A 15666-nucleotide genomic window follows, 5' to 3' on the forward strand; every position below is an offset into this window, starting at 1 on the left:
TTTTATATTTGCAAATCTCTTCAGTCATAAAAATTTGAGGTACAAATGACAGTGCTTTAAATTTCATTTCTTAAACCCTCAAATATTTAAATTTCATTTCTTAAGCCCTCAAAGATACATAAATTCATTGGTGACAGCTTTGTTTTGGTTTGTGAAATGGAGCAGGATTTAATTATGGTAACACTGATATTATTACCAACTGGAAACATATCCTTGAAATCCATCATGAGGAAAGAATTTCAATATGTACATACCACATTATCTGCAGATACTGCATGGTGGTCCTCTTCCTTATGAGCCCTTGCCTCATTTGGAACTTCACTGGACTCTTCTATAGAAAAAATAAAAAGGCTATGATTTCATTTTTCATTCCTCAAAACTTTATTGAGAATGTTTTTCACAAGATCACTTAAATAATTTCTCTATTTTAAAAAGACACAAATGGGGGTGCATTAGTGGCTCAGTCGATTAGCATCTGCCTTCTCCTCAGGTCATGATTCCAGGGTCCTGGGATTGAGTCCCACATTGGGCTCCCTGCTCAGTGGGGAGCCTGCTTCTCTCTCTCCTCCTGCCACTCCCCCTGCTTGTGCTTTCTTGCTCTTTTTGTCAAATAAATAAATAAAATATTTAAAATGAAAAAAATAAAAACCCAAAGATGATAAATTCACATCATATATGCTTTGATGAGCAATTGTATTTCTAACACTGCATTCTAGGAAGTGTGGATAGGTGTAAATACAAGGATGGCCACTACTGTACTGTATAATTGGAAAAACATGGAAGCAGCCTATATGCTTCACAATGGAGAATTGGAGAAATCATTTAGGACCTGTTCCTACAATAAATACTATAAAATTGAAGGACAAGAATAGTTTATAATAAGGAAAATATCATTATCTATTGGAAAGTGAACAAGTGATGGTGACAAATCCTACTATGTAGGTACACTGTGATTTAATTTAATTTGATTTCTTTTTTTAGAGAGTAAGTGCAAATGGGAGAGGGGTAGAGGGAGAGAGAGAGAGAATCTCAAGCAGACTCCATGCTGAGCACAGAGTCCAATGTGGGGCTTGATATCATGATCCTGAGATCACAACCTGAGCCAAAACCAAGAGTTGGACATTTAACCAAGCCACCCAGGTGCCCCTGTGATCTTAATTTTATAAAAGGAAAAAAAAGTGTACATTTTCATAGACAATGAAAAGACTGACATTATTTATACCAAAACAGACATTATTATTCCTGGATGGAATTACAGGAATTCATTTTTTCTTCCTTTTGTCTAATTTTATTTTGATACTTCTTTTTTTCAAGTTGCTTACTTATATTTAGATATTTTAAAAATGAACTTGTATTGCTTGCTGTAATAAGAGAAAAATGATAAAAATAATTTTGAATACATGATATAAAACTATAAATACAGTACATTTCCATTTTTTTTTGAAGAAGCATGTGTATGTGAACACACACACATACCTGTATATATAAAGAGAAAACACTGGAAAATATTCGACGCACTCCAATTTTAAGAAAATTCATTACTGAGAAGTGGGATTATTTCAAGTTTTTTCACTGTATTTTATTATATTTTCTATAATGAACATGTATTCCCTTTATGATCAAAAAGGAGACAAACCATAAGAGACTCCTAAATATAGGACACAAACTGGGGATTGCTAGAGGAAAGGTGGGGGGTGGGGTGAAGGAGTGATGAACATTAAGGAGGGCACTTGATGTAATGAGCACTGGGTTAAATGCAACTGATGAATCACTAAAGTCTACCTCTAAACTAAATGCATTATATGTTAATTAATTGATTTTAAATGAAATTTAAAAATTCAATATTCTAAAAATGCGAAAAAAATAAACTAGGAAAAATTAATTCAGAGGAACAAGTCTATTAAAAAGCTCTCTGTGTTGAGCTAGGAAAAGTGGCTGGTTCACAGCATATGGTATCTACAAAATAAAGTCTTGTCTTAGATTATCCCTACCTCTACTCCTTAGTAAAACAGGGCAGTAAGTTTCTTTTTTTTTAAGATTTTATTTACTTATTTATGAGAGATACAGAGAGGCAGAGACACAGGCAAAGGGAGAAGTATGCTCCATGCATGCAGGGAGCCCGACGTGGTACTCTCTGCTGGGTCTCCAGGATCAGGCCCTGGGCTGAAGGTGGCACTAAATCAATGAGCAGCCCGGCCTGCTCTGCCCCATGTTTCTTTCTATGCACAGTCATGTCATTGAGATTATTTAAACACTAGTTGAAGTTCTCAGCCTCTTGGTAACTGATGTTTTATTTCACTATAGAAAGTAGAACAAAAATATTTATCAGTCCTCCTAAGATTTTTTCCAGATCCATTCCTTCACATGGAAAGATATATAGAGGTGCCCTCTACGAGCATGGAGCATGAACAAGCAAAAACATGGCTAACTGAGGAACTCACATGAAGACATAGAGAATTAGGTTTAAGATATACAGAAAAACCTTACCAGAATTTTAATGCAAAGTCCACCATAAATTCAATTTATGTTTTTATCAAGTTAGTTATTTTCAAGTTTTTATCTAAATTCCAGTTAGTTAACATACAGTATGATATAAGGTTCAAGTATGTAAAATAGTGATTCATCACTTCATACAACGCTCACTGCTTACCACAAATGTACTCTTTAATCTCCATCACCTATTTCACCCATCCCCACACACTTCCCTACTGGTAACCATCAGTTTGTTCTCTATAGTTAAGAGTCTGTTTCTTAGTTTGTCTCTCTCTCTCCTTTTTTATTCCCTTTACTTATATATTTTGTTTCTTAAATTCTGCATAAGACTGATCTTTCTCTAACTGATTTATTTTGCTTAGCATACTACTCTCTAACTCCATGTTGTTGTAAATGGTAAAATTTCATTTTATTTTATTGCTGAATAATAATCTATTGAATATGTATATACTACATTTTCTTTATCCATTTATCTATCAATACACACTTAGGCTGCTTCCATAGTTTGACTATTGTAAATATTGCTGCAATAAACGTATGGGTGTATAAATCCTTTCAAATTAGTATTTTTGTATTCTTTGTGTAATTACCTAGGAGTTCCATTACTGGATTATAGGGTAGTTCTATTTTTAATTTTTTGAGAAACTTCCAAAAGTTTCCACAGTGGCTAATCAGTTTGCATTCCCACCAACAGGACACAATAGTTCTTCACATCATCCCCAGGGCTTTTTTTTTTTAATTTCAGCCATCTGACAGATGTGAGATGATATCTCATTGTAGTTTTGATTTGCATTTCCCTGATGATGAATGATGTTGAACATCTTTTCATGTGGCTGTTGGCCATCTGTATGTCTTCATTATAAAAATGTCTATTCACATCTCCTGCCCATTTTGTAACTGGGTTATTCATTTTTTGGGTGTTGAGCTTTATACATTCTTTATATATTTTGGATACTAATGCTTTATTGGATGTCATTTACAAATATCTTCAGCCATTCCATACGTTGTCTTTTAGTTTTATTGATTGTTTCCTTCATTGAGCAGAAGCTTTTTATTTTCATGTAGTCCCAATAGTTTATTTTTGCTTTTTTTCCCCTTGCCTTAGGAGACATATCTAGAAGGAAGTTACTACAGCCAGTGTCAAAGAAATTACTGCCTGTGTTCACTTCTAGGATTATTATGGTTTCAGATCTCACATTTAGGTCTCATCCATTCTGAATTTATATTGTGAATGTTGTCTTTTGCCTGTAGCTGTCCAGTTTTCCCACCACCATTTGTGGAAGAGATTGTCTTTTTCACATTGGATATCATACTTGCCTTGTCAAAGATTAATTGACATAGCTGTGGGTTCATTTCTGGGTTTTCTATTCTGTTCTATTGGTTTATGTGTCTATTTCGGTGCCAGTACCACACCATCTTGATCACTACAGCTTTGTAATACAATCTAGAATTGTGATGCTTCCAGTTTTGCTTTTCTTTTTCAGGGTTACCTTGGCCATTTGTGTGTGTGTGTGTGTTTTAAAGATTTTTAATTATTTATTCATGAGAGACATACAGAGAGAGGCAGAGACATAGGCAGAAGGAGAAGCAGGCTCCCTACAGGTAACCTGAGCAGGACTTGATCCTAGGACCCTAGGATTATGACCTGAACCAAAGGCAGATGCTCAACCACTGAGCCACCCAGGTGCCCCTGCTTTGGCTATTTGTAATCTTTTGTAGTTCTATACAAATTTTAGGTTGTTTATGCTAGCTCTGTAAAAATTGATGTTGGCATTTTGATAAGGAATGCATTAAATGTATAGATTGTTTTGGGTAGTATAGACATTTTAACAGTATTTTTATCTTTCAATCTATGAACATGGAATGTTTATCCATTTTTTTGTGTCCTTTCAATTTCTCACATAAGTGCCAGTAAAAGGATGTCTTGTGCATGTTTGAAGCAGAATGCAAGGGAGACTATAAAGTGGATCAAGAAATCCTTAACATTATCCAGGAGAAGCTGAAGGCTTGTCAGCAGCAGGAAGGCAATAGCTGCAGGCAGAACTGTGCCAAGGAGCTGGCGCAGTCCACCCAGGTGGCCAAAGCCTACCAGGACTGCTATCATGACCTAGGGGCCCATTATTCTGCCAGGAAGTGCCTGGCAAAACAGCAGCAGAGGATGCTGGCAGAGAGAAAAGATGCTAAAGAGGCTGCCTGCTGCCTAAGGCAGCTCCTTGAGCCTCTTTACAAGATTATCATAAAAATAGAGTAGTAAGAAAAAAAAAGAGCCTCTTTGGTTGGGTTTATTCCTCGGTATCTCATGATTTGGGGTGCAATTTTAAATGGGATTAATTCCTTGATTTATTTTTCTGCTGCTTCCTTATTAGTGTATAGAATTGCAATAGATTTCTGTATGTCGATTTTGTGTCCTGAAACTTTACTGAATTCATGTATCAGTCCTAGCAGTTTTTTGTTGGAGTCTTTTGAATTTTCTATGTAGAATGTCATAACATCTGTAAATAGTGAAAGTGTGACTTCTTTATTGCCAATTTAGATTCCTTTCATTTCTTTTGTTTTCTGTTTCCTATGGCTAGGACTTCCAGAACTATGTTAAACAGCAGCAGTGGAAGTGGACATCTCTGTTTTGTTCCTGACTGTAGAGAAAAAGTTCTCAGTTTCTCCCCATTGCAAATGGCATTAGCTGTGGGTTTTTCATATATGATTTTTATTGTGTTGAGATATGTTCCCCTACAGTTACTTTGTTGAGGGTTTTTATCATGAATGGATGTTGTGTTTTGTGAAATGTTTTTGCTGCCTCTATTGAACACCATAAATTCAATGTAATTTTGTAATAAAAATGACTGCTAGATGGAGGAGACTTTATTCATTATTTAGACATTTCAAATCACAGAAATTTCAAGTCCTATGTAATCAGCAACTAAATGAAATGAAGAAGTGGGGATTGTTAACAGATTTAGGTGCAGAGCTAGTATTAGTACTAATGCTGTAAGAATAGAGGTTATAGTGCTCATCAATAAGATCATTACTGTTATCATTCCTTATAGGTTTGTCTCATATTTCTGTTCTTACTTGCTCATAACTATATACATTTCTGCTTTACTAGCCACATGTACATGCAGGGTTTATTTTGTTGGATGTTAAGAAAAGCTGTTTTGAGGATTTCTAAAATATAATGTTATGAAGTGATACAGCTAAATGAGGCATGTTTTCTTTTGCTTGCAGATAGCTTTGACATTACTGCAAGTTTGAAAGCTAAGTACAATGTGTCTGCTTATTCCTCAGGAAAAGCAACTCTGCAAATTGAAAAGTGAACAAATAAGTAAAATTAGTAATCAGTGAAAATGCTAGAGGGCACTCTATATGGTAGCCATACACTTATGTGGAGTAACTATGCAGAAATATATTTTATATGGACACCCACATAATAGATACAGCTGATAAGAGGCTTTGTTATAAAATTTAACAATATAGATGTTAATTGTTCTTATAGTTTAAACAGTTTGATTCTCTGGATAGTAAAAATCTTTAAGATTGCTCAACCATGCATATGTTTTAGTAGACACAGAACTTTAAAATAAAGAGCTGAATCATCTATTACTTTTGTTAGAGTTTGCAGTTGTGTGAGGGGTGAAGTCAGGTAGCTTTACCATATCTCCTTTCTCTTCACTTCCACACAGGGAAAGGAAAAAGAAATGGGAGTAGTGAAGGTGGGAGATAGAAGGTGGAAATAAGAGGTAAGTCAGAAGCTTTGTATCAGGGAAGTACCTGAACTCTCAGAAAAAAAGGAAATGAAACTGAAACTGCTAAAGGATCAAGAACACTTTTTGGAGATTTTGGCTAAACTTGCCTTTTACTGTATTTTAAAACTATAATGCTTATTTTAGCTTGTAGATTTTTTCTAGAGAAATTTAACATGATTTTTAATTGATTTTTAACATGTAAAATGTAAGCCTTGCTTTAAAGATGTTTTTTTCTTAGACATTTAGAAGACTAACTCTCTTAAATCAATAGCTATAACATAAAGGACTCTGAATTTCAATTGCTAGATTTTTGAAATAGTATGGGCAATTATATTGACTATTTTTTCTCTATGTCTCTCAGATGTAACTAATGTAAATCTCAAAATAAACACATTTAACTACATTTTCATAACTGAAAGAGTATATGGTGAGCATATCTGAAAGTTATATTAGTCCAGGCCGAATGATACAATTTGCTTGATCATCACAGAAGGATCACGCAATTAAATTAATCAGATTAGTATTTTCCATCAGCAAAATAAGGAGGAAAACAGTACAGAACTCATTGGAAATAGAACCTCCAAAAAGGTTCTTTTTGTATTTTAAGACTCTTATGCTTTTCTGTTCCAATTTCTGATAAGAATGAAAAGGTTATTATGCATCTGTAAAAAATAAACCACGAAGAGGAATTATAGGCAATCTTATTTCCCATCAAGTGTTTTTTTTTTATTCATGCATTAAATTCTCTCTCCTTTTTCTCACTAGGTTTTAATTACTATACAGTTATCTAGAGAACACACTATTAATCAACAAAGAATGCCAGAGAAGGAGCAGTGGTCCATTAGCAACCTTAAAATACACTCATTTTCCCCCCACTAAATACTTATTTTGTAAATTCCCTGTTAGATGAGGAAATGGAAGTCATGGATTGAAATTCCCCTTTAGGGGCTTATGTAATTTACTTTTATCAGAATATTTCTTTTCTCATCCATCCATAGAAACAAACAAATCCCTATTATCTTCTAAATGGCTGCCAGCCATCATTCTTTAAAGATCTATTCATAAATCACTGAAAGTACACAGCAATTTGGCAGTGTGGCAGGATACAAAATCAATGCTCGGAAATAAGTGGCATTTCTATACACTAACAATGAGACTGAAGAAAGAGAAATGAAGGAATCAATCCCAAAAGCATAAGATAACTAGGAATAAACCTAACCAAAGAGGTAAAGGATCTATACCCTAAAAACTACAGACCACTTCTGAAAGACTTTGAGGAAGACACAAAGAGATGGGAAAAATATTCCATACTCATGGATTGGAAGAATAAATATTGTGAAAATGTCTATGCTATCCAGGGTAACTTACACGTTCAATGCAATCCCTATCAAAATATCATGGACTTTCTTCAGAGAGTTGGAACAAATCATCTTAGGATTTGTGCAGAATCTGAAAATACCCCGAATCGCCAGGGGAATATTGCAAAAGAAAACCAGAGCCGGGGGTATCACAATGCCAGATTTCAGGTTGTATTACAAAGCTGTGGTCAAGACAGTGTGGTACTGGCACAAAAACAGACACATAGATCAATGGAACATAATAGAGAATCCAGAAATGGGCCCTCAACTCTATGGTCAACTACCATTCAACAAAGTAGGAAACACTATCCACTGGAAAAAGGACAGTCTCTGCAGTAAATGGTGCTGGGAAAATTGGACAGCCACATGCAGAAGAATGAAACTGGACCATTATCTTACACCACACACAAAGATAAACTCAAAATGGATGAAATATCTAAATGTGAGGCAAGATTCCATCAAAATCCTAGAGGAGAACACAAGCAACACCCTTTTTGAACTTGGCCACAACAACTTCTTGCAAGATACATCTATGAAGGCAAGAGAAACAAAAGTAAAAATGAACTATTGGGACTTCATCAGGACAAAAGCTCCTGCACAGCAAAAGTAACAGTCAACAAAACTAAAAGACAACCTACAGCATGAGAGAAGATATTTGCAAATGACCTATAGATAAAAGGCTAGTATCCAAGATGTATAAAGAACTTATTAAACGTAACAGCAAAGAAACAAACAATCCAATCATGAAATGGGCAAGAGACATGAACAGAAATTTCACAGAGGAAGACAGAGACATGGCCAACAAGCACATGAGAAAATGCTCCACATCACTGGCCATCAGGGAAATACAAATCAAAACCACACTGAGATACCACCTCACACCAGTGAGAATAGTGAAATTTAACAAGACAGAAGCAACAAATGTTGGAGAGGATGTGGAGAAAGGGGAACCCTCTTGCACTGTCAGTGGGAGTGTGAACTGGTACAGCCACTCTGGAAAACTGTGTGGAGGTTCCTCAAAGAGTTACAAATAGACCTGCCCTACAACTCAGCAATTGCACTGTTGGGGATTTACCCCCAAGATACAGATGCAGTGAAAGGCTGGGACACCTGCACCCCGATGTTTATAGCAGCAATGTCCACAATAGCCAAACTGTGGAAGGAGCCTCAGTGTCCATCAAAAGCTGAATGAATAAAGAAGGTGTGGTATATACATTTATATACAATGGAATATTAGCCATTAGAAACGACGAATACCCACCATTTGCTCCAAGGTGGATAGAACCGGAGGGTATTATGCTGAGTGAAGTAAGTCAATTGGAGAAGGACAAACATTATATGGTTTCATTCATTTGGGAAATATAAAAAATAATGAAAGGGATTAAAGGGGAAAGGAGAGTAAATGAGTGAGAAATATCAGAGAGGGTGACAAGTTATGAGAGATTCCTAACTCTGGGAAACAAACAAGGGGCAGTGGAAAGGAAGGTGGGCGGGGGGGATGGGGTGACGGGGTGACGGGCACTGAGTGGGGCACTTGATGATATGAGCACTGAGTGTTATATTGTATATTGGCAAATCGAACTCCAATAAAAAATATACAAAAATATAAATCACTAAAAATATACAAGTATTCCTAGGCACATATAATTTAGTAAAGACTAACAGAAAACGAAAATGGTTTGATGGACCAAATTGATTATGAATAAGAGATTTGGAAATGAAGCAATAGTCTCTCTTATTTCCTGCTTCAGTTTTCCTGTACACTAAACTCTATGCTATCATCTTCATCAATACCAACAGCAAATTTTGGTAAAGACAGAGAGAGGGAGGGAAGAGGGAGATAGAAAGAGAGAGAGAAAAAAAACACTTGAATACTCATACAACTTTTCAGACACTTATTATTAAAATATATGGCCCTGGCAATACTAAAGGCTTTTTAGTCAACCTACTGTAATCTGCCTGCCTCCACCTTGCAACACACATTGATTTTAGAAAGAACCTCTTAAGCACCAAATTCAGTGGGTTCTCATTCGTTTTTATTTTAATTTTCCTGCTTTATTAAGATATAATTGGTATACACAGAGTGCATATAACTTACTGTTTACAATTTGGTGAGTTTGGACGTGTGAATACACTCATGTTACCATTACCACAATCTAGATAATAAACATATCCATCACCTCCAAAAGTTTCTTGTCCTTTTTTGTGTTAAGAACAAAATATGATTTATCCTCATAACAAGTTCTTTAAGTCTATAACCCCTAATTACCAATTATAGGCACTATATTTGTTCAACAGTTGTACTCCAGTTGTATAACTATAACTTTATATTCTTTGAACAGCTCCTATCCTTGTCCCTCATCATCTGGCACACAATTATATTGTCCACGTATATACCTTTGACAATTTTAGATGTCCCATGAGAGAAATTTCTATTCAACTTCCAAAAGATGACTGAAACAATGACATTTCTTTTTTTCTGAAATATCTTTCCTTGATTTTAGTAATAAGATAATATCTTTATTCAGTCTTAATGTTCCTTTGGTGGCTCCCTTTTCTCTTCTAGCCCCTAAATTTGGATATTTCTCAACACACAACTCTTGTACATCTTTCCGTCTTGTTCTCCATTTTCTCATTTAACCAAATCTTCTATTTCTATGCTAGATTTTTTTTGGCTTTGATGTGGGTGGTTCCTATATTTCTTTTAACGTCTTAACTCCTTTTCTGAGCTTCAGACCCACATTATCCATGAGTTTGCTGAACAGCTCCACATGGATGTCCTGATGTCATCTAAAACTCAACACATGCAAAATTGAATTTATCTTTCCACATTTTACTACGATTTAATGCAGTGCCAATAAAAATCTTAAATGATTTTAGGGGAGAGGGATTGGGGAAGTTATGACTAAACAATTCTAAAGTTAATCTAAAAGAATTTGTGCTACAAGAGCTAAGAATAGTAATCAGAGAACTACCAGATATTTATATATTTTATAAAGCCACAGGTATAAACAATCAGATCAATGTAACATAATACGATAACCCAAATATATATGTATGCATGTATGTGTGTATGTATATGTGTGTATATATTATACTTGATAAAAAGCTACAATTAAACTCAATAGAAAAATGCTGGATTATCTAACAAATAGAGTAGCTGGTTAAACATTTGGAAAAAATAAAATTAGGTATTTTCCTCATACATCTTACAGTTAAATAAATTCTAGCCAGAATAAATAATAAGTTGAAAAAATGAAACCATCATAATATAAGAAGCAAATGTAGGGGTATGTTAACATAATTGTGGTACAATGAAGGACTTTGTAATCATGATGCCAACATCGGAAATCATAAAGAAAAGGATTGATATACTTAGCAAGATAAATATTATAAGCAAAAAGTTCTGACATCCATAATCACATTTAAAAGGCAAAAATTAAACTGGAAAATACATTGTTAATATTCTGATCAGCAAAATAAAATGGGTCAGTGCAAGATTTTCTTTCTCTCAGATGCAAAAAGGCTACGTGTTGTATGATTCCTTTTATAAGAAATACTCAGAAAATACAAGTTTGCATTGTCAGAAAGTAGACCTGTGGTTGTCTAGGTTTGGATGTGAGAATGAGGGTTGATTACAAATGGGCTCAAATAAATTTTTTGAAGTGATGAAAATATTCTAACATTGGATTTTAGTGATGGTGATAATTGTACAACTCTATGAAATTTACTAAAAATCATTGAATTCTGCATTTACAGTAGATGAATTTATAATATGTAAATTAAATCTAAAAGTGCTCATTGCGAAGGCACATATTATTTCAATTCGCCTTAGGGAAACACTGGGCAATGCTATAAAGATGATTTAGTCTATTCTTCTTAGATTACAGATGTGGAACTAAAGCACCATGAACTAAATGTTTTGCCTGAAGTCACAAAATCACCCAGTAGAAGATCCAGGGCTTTCACCCAGTTTGTCTGACTACTACTCTGGTGTTTATCACATTATACCATACCATATGTATTTATTACAATACATTTATAATTTTATAATCTAAATTGATTAGAATTTCAATAAAATAAAAACAATCATGTACTTAATTATAATTATGAATTGTTGCAATAATCAACATTTCTAAATGTGAGAGATCATTATTGTGGTAGATAAGTGTTCCTTGTGATGACTCAGTGTGGGAATTTCTTTAGTTGGAGGCATTAAAACTTTAAAAAAAAGATAAAAGATAATGGGTGTTGGTGAGGATATAGAATAAAGGGAACACTTGTACACCATTGTTCAGAAAGCAAATTGGACAGCCATTATGGAAAACAGTATGAAGTTTCCTCAAAATCTTAAAGACAGAACTACCATGTAGTTCTATCTAGTAATCCTTCTAGTAATCTAATAATCCTTCTTCAGGATATATAATCAAAGGAAAAAAATCATCACCTCAAAGAGATATCTGTGCTCCCACATTTCCTGCAGCATAACTATTAGCCAAAATATGGAAGCAACCTAAGTATCTGTTGACAGATGAATGGATAAAGAAAGTGAGAAAAAAATATATTTATATATATATATATAAGAATTATATATATGTAAAACACATATAATATTTATATATATATATATATCTCCTATATATAGGAATACACCATACACACACACACACACACACACATGAATTTATTCAATTTTTTGAAAGATTTTATTTATTTATTCATGAGAGAGAGAAAGAGAGAGAGAGAGAGAGAGAGAAACACAGGCAGAGGGAGAAGCAGGCTCCGTGCAGGGAGCCTGATGCGGGACTCAATCCCAGGACTCCAGGATCACACCCGGGGCCAAATGCAGGAGCTAAACCGCTGAGCCACCCAGGGATCCCAAATTTATTAAATCTTAAATAAAGGAGATCTTGCCATTTACAATGACATGGATGAACCTGGAAGTTACTATGTTAGATGAAATAAGCCAGGAACAGAACTAAAAATACCGCATGATCTCACTTATATGTGAAATCTTAAAAAGTCAAATAGAAGCAGAGAACAGAATGATAGTTATCATGCTGGGGAAGTCCAGAAAATGGGGAAATTTGGTCAAAGGATACAAATTTGTGATTACACAGGATGTATAAATTTAGAGAATTAACGTACAGCATTATTATTACAGTTAACAATTCTATATTGCATACTAGAAATTTGCTTAAAGTAGATTTTAGGTGCTCTAGTCATACACATAAATGATAACTATGAGAGGAGATGGATATGTTAATTTGTAAAATAATTCATTATGTGTGTAAATATATAAAGTATAATAAAAATAAATCAAAATAAATCCATTTCTTTCCAAATGTTTAACCAAATGTTTTGAAGACTTTAGATTTGAAATGCAATTAGCTGAAAAGCAAGTAAAAATCCATCAAATTTACAAAAACTTTTATTAGTAAGTGCAGCATATTAAAATACCTTGAGAGCTTCCTTCAGACAAACAGATAGATACTTCATCATTTCTTTCATTATCTTCTCCTACTTCAGGACCAGCTTCCTCTCCTGATGTGAGTGCAGACAAAGAACCAGGCTCAGGCTGCTCAGAAAAATCAGCAGGGCCTCCTCTTGGAGGAGGAACTTCAATCCCCATTAAACGATATTTCCTTCTTCGATTCCCAATCCAAGTCTTTTAAGAGAAATAAAAACGGAGTTTTTGTAAATATTGAACCTTTAGCAGTTCTAGCCATTAAAATAATAAATGGATGCTGCATAAAACATGATTAAAAAGAAACCGGTACCTAAAATAATAAAATGTATTTATTAGTCAATAAACAAAAGTTAATTATGCTTTTACTTTTAAATATATTATTAGCAGAAAGATAAACTTTATCTAAATATTCAGACTTTCAAGCAACATGCAGTCCCTTGTAGAACACTTTTTTTACATTTTTGAAATTGCTTATTTTATTGATTTTATGTAGTATAATGTATCAAAATGTCCAACAATGTTGAATAAAGGACTAATAAAAATTTATAAGCAGATGTTTATTTTTATGAAGCAAACGTAATTCAAACAGAACAACCTTGAGAGGAAATTAAACAAAACATATTTAAATTTCTGATAAATGATAAATAAATAACAATATTAATTTGTTACAAAGTATTTCTCTTAAATAAATTATTATATTTTTTAATTAGTCAAAATTCATAAATACTTAATATTTCTGTAAAAATAATCCACCATATCTTTCAAACAAAACATAAATTGATTCTTTTCCTAAAAGGACTAGACATATAAGAATAACTGCAGTTCATATTTCATTTTCATTCTTGCTTCCATGGTAAAAATGTAACTTCTATTAACTTTGACTCTTTAATAGTTACTTGGGTATTTCTAGTATTCTAAAATGTTATTTCATTGGATCCAGAACAAAATTTTAAAACTTTTTATATCAAAATATTTTGAGTCACAGGAAGTTGCAAAGGTAAATCTCCTTCACTCGATTTCTCCAATTTATGTTTTGTATAATTATATTACAATAATTAAAACAGGAAATTGATAATGCATGATATGTATGTACACTTCTATGTTCCTTTATCACACTATTCTTCTTCCTCTTTTTAAGAGTTTATTTATTCATGAAAGACATAGAGAAAGAGGCAAGAGACATAGGCAGAGGGAGAAGTAAGCTCCCTGCGGGGAGCCCAATGCAAGACAAGATCCCAGGACAATGGGATCAAGACCTGAGCCAAAGGCTCAATCACTGAGCCACCCAGGAGCACTCTTCCTCCTCTTTTATCTACCATTCCCATCCCCTGGCAACCACTAGTTTGTTTTTCACTTCTGTGGAAATTTCAAGAATGTTATATAAATGGTGTCATACAGCATGTGATTTTTTTTTAAGTTGACTTTGTTCATTCAGCATAATTTTCTGAAGATTTTTTCAAGTTGCATGTAACAATAGTCCATTCCTTTTTATTGTTAAGTAGTATTCCATAATATTTATGTGCTATTTTTCCATTGTATTTGCTATGTTTGTTTAATCATTAATTCATGAAAGGGCACTTGGGTTATTTCTCAGCTGGGGCCCTTAAAGCTCCTATGAACAGTAATGAATAGTTTTTGGTGCAGATATAAGTTTCTATTTCTCTAGAATAAATGCTCAAGAATTCAAATGCTTGGACATATGGTAATTACATGTTTAGTTTTAAAAAAATTGTCAAATTGTTTCCAGAAAGGTTGTACCATTTTACATTTTTACCGGCAATGTATGAAAAATCCAATTTCTTGGCATTCATGCCAGCATTTTGGTATTCTCAATAATGAAAAAATTGGCTGTTCATTTTTGTGTGTGCAGTGATATAGGTCATTGAGTTCTTAATTTGATTTCCAATGGCTAGTGATGTTGAAAATATTTTCTTGTGCTTATTTGCCATCTATATACTCTCTTCAGTGAAATGTTTGTGTATTTTGCTCATTTTCTAATTAAACGTTTTAAAATGTTGAGTTTTAAGCTTTATTTATTTTATATTAAGTTATTATCAGATATGTAATGTGCAAAAATTTACTCCCAGTCTGTAGCTTTTATTTCCCTCATCCCAGTCTTTTGCAGAAAAAAAAAAGACTTTTAATTTTGATGAAGTACAAGCTATTGCTTTTTTTCTTTTATGGATTGTACTTTTAGTATCCTTTCTAAAACTATGTCACCAAGTCCTAGGTCTTAAAGATCATCCCCTATTTTTTTTTACTTTTTTACATTTTAATCTATGATCCATTTTTAAATCATTTTTGTTTTTTTTCAGTTTCAAATTTTATTTCAGTAACTTAAATGTTGAAGAAAATGTGTATTTCAAATTTTTAATTAAACTCATTTATCTAAAACATGCTTACACACAGGACAGATACAGGATTTCAAGTAACTTATGGTAGAGTTCACTGTCCATTTAAAAGTATGCTTCTGGGGATCCCTGGGTGGCGCAGCGGTTTGGCGCCTGCCTTTGGCCCAGGGCGCGATCCTGGAGACCCGGGATCGAATCCCACGTCAGGCTCCCGGTGCATGGAACCTGCTTCTCCCTCCTCCTGTGTCTCTGCC

General features: G+C 33.9%; 1 protein-coding gene across 5 annotated transcripts in view; it reads right to left on the reverse strand.

Annotated features, from left to right (window-relative positions):
• Window positions 1-15666, reverse strand: part of HDX (highly divergent homeobox) — a 280874-nt gene that overhangs the window by 95599 nt on the left and 169609 nt on the right. For all 5 annotated transcript variants that reach the window (XR_007409409.1, XR_004813079.2, XR_003129594.3 and 2 more), the window contains exons 6-7: window positions 13052-13259; window positions 255-331 (exon numbers count right to left, since the gene is read on the reverse strand). Coding sequence is in view for 1 of the 5 variants with exons in the window: in XM_025431849.3 (XP_025287634.1) it covers window positions 255-331; window positions 13052-13259 (285 nt within the window). In the remaining 4 variants the exon portion in view is untranslated. The remainder of the gene's footprint in view (window positions 1-254; window positions 332-13051; window positions 13260-15666) is intronic.

Source organism: Canis lupus, chromosome X (genome assembly GCF_003254725.2).
Source record: "Canis lupus dingo isolate Sandy chromosome X, ASM325472v2, whole genome shotgun sequence".
Taxonomy (NCBI): Eukaryota; Metazoa; Chordata; class Mammalia; order Carnivora; family Canidae; genus Canis; species Canis lupus.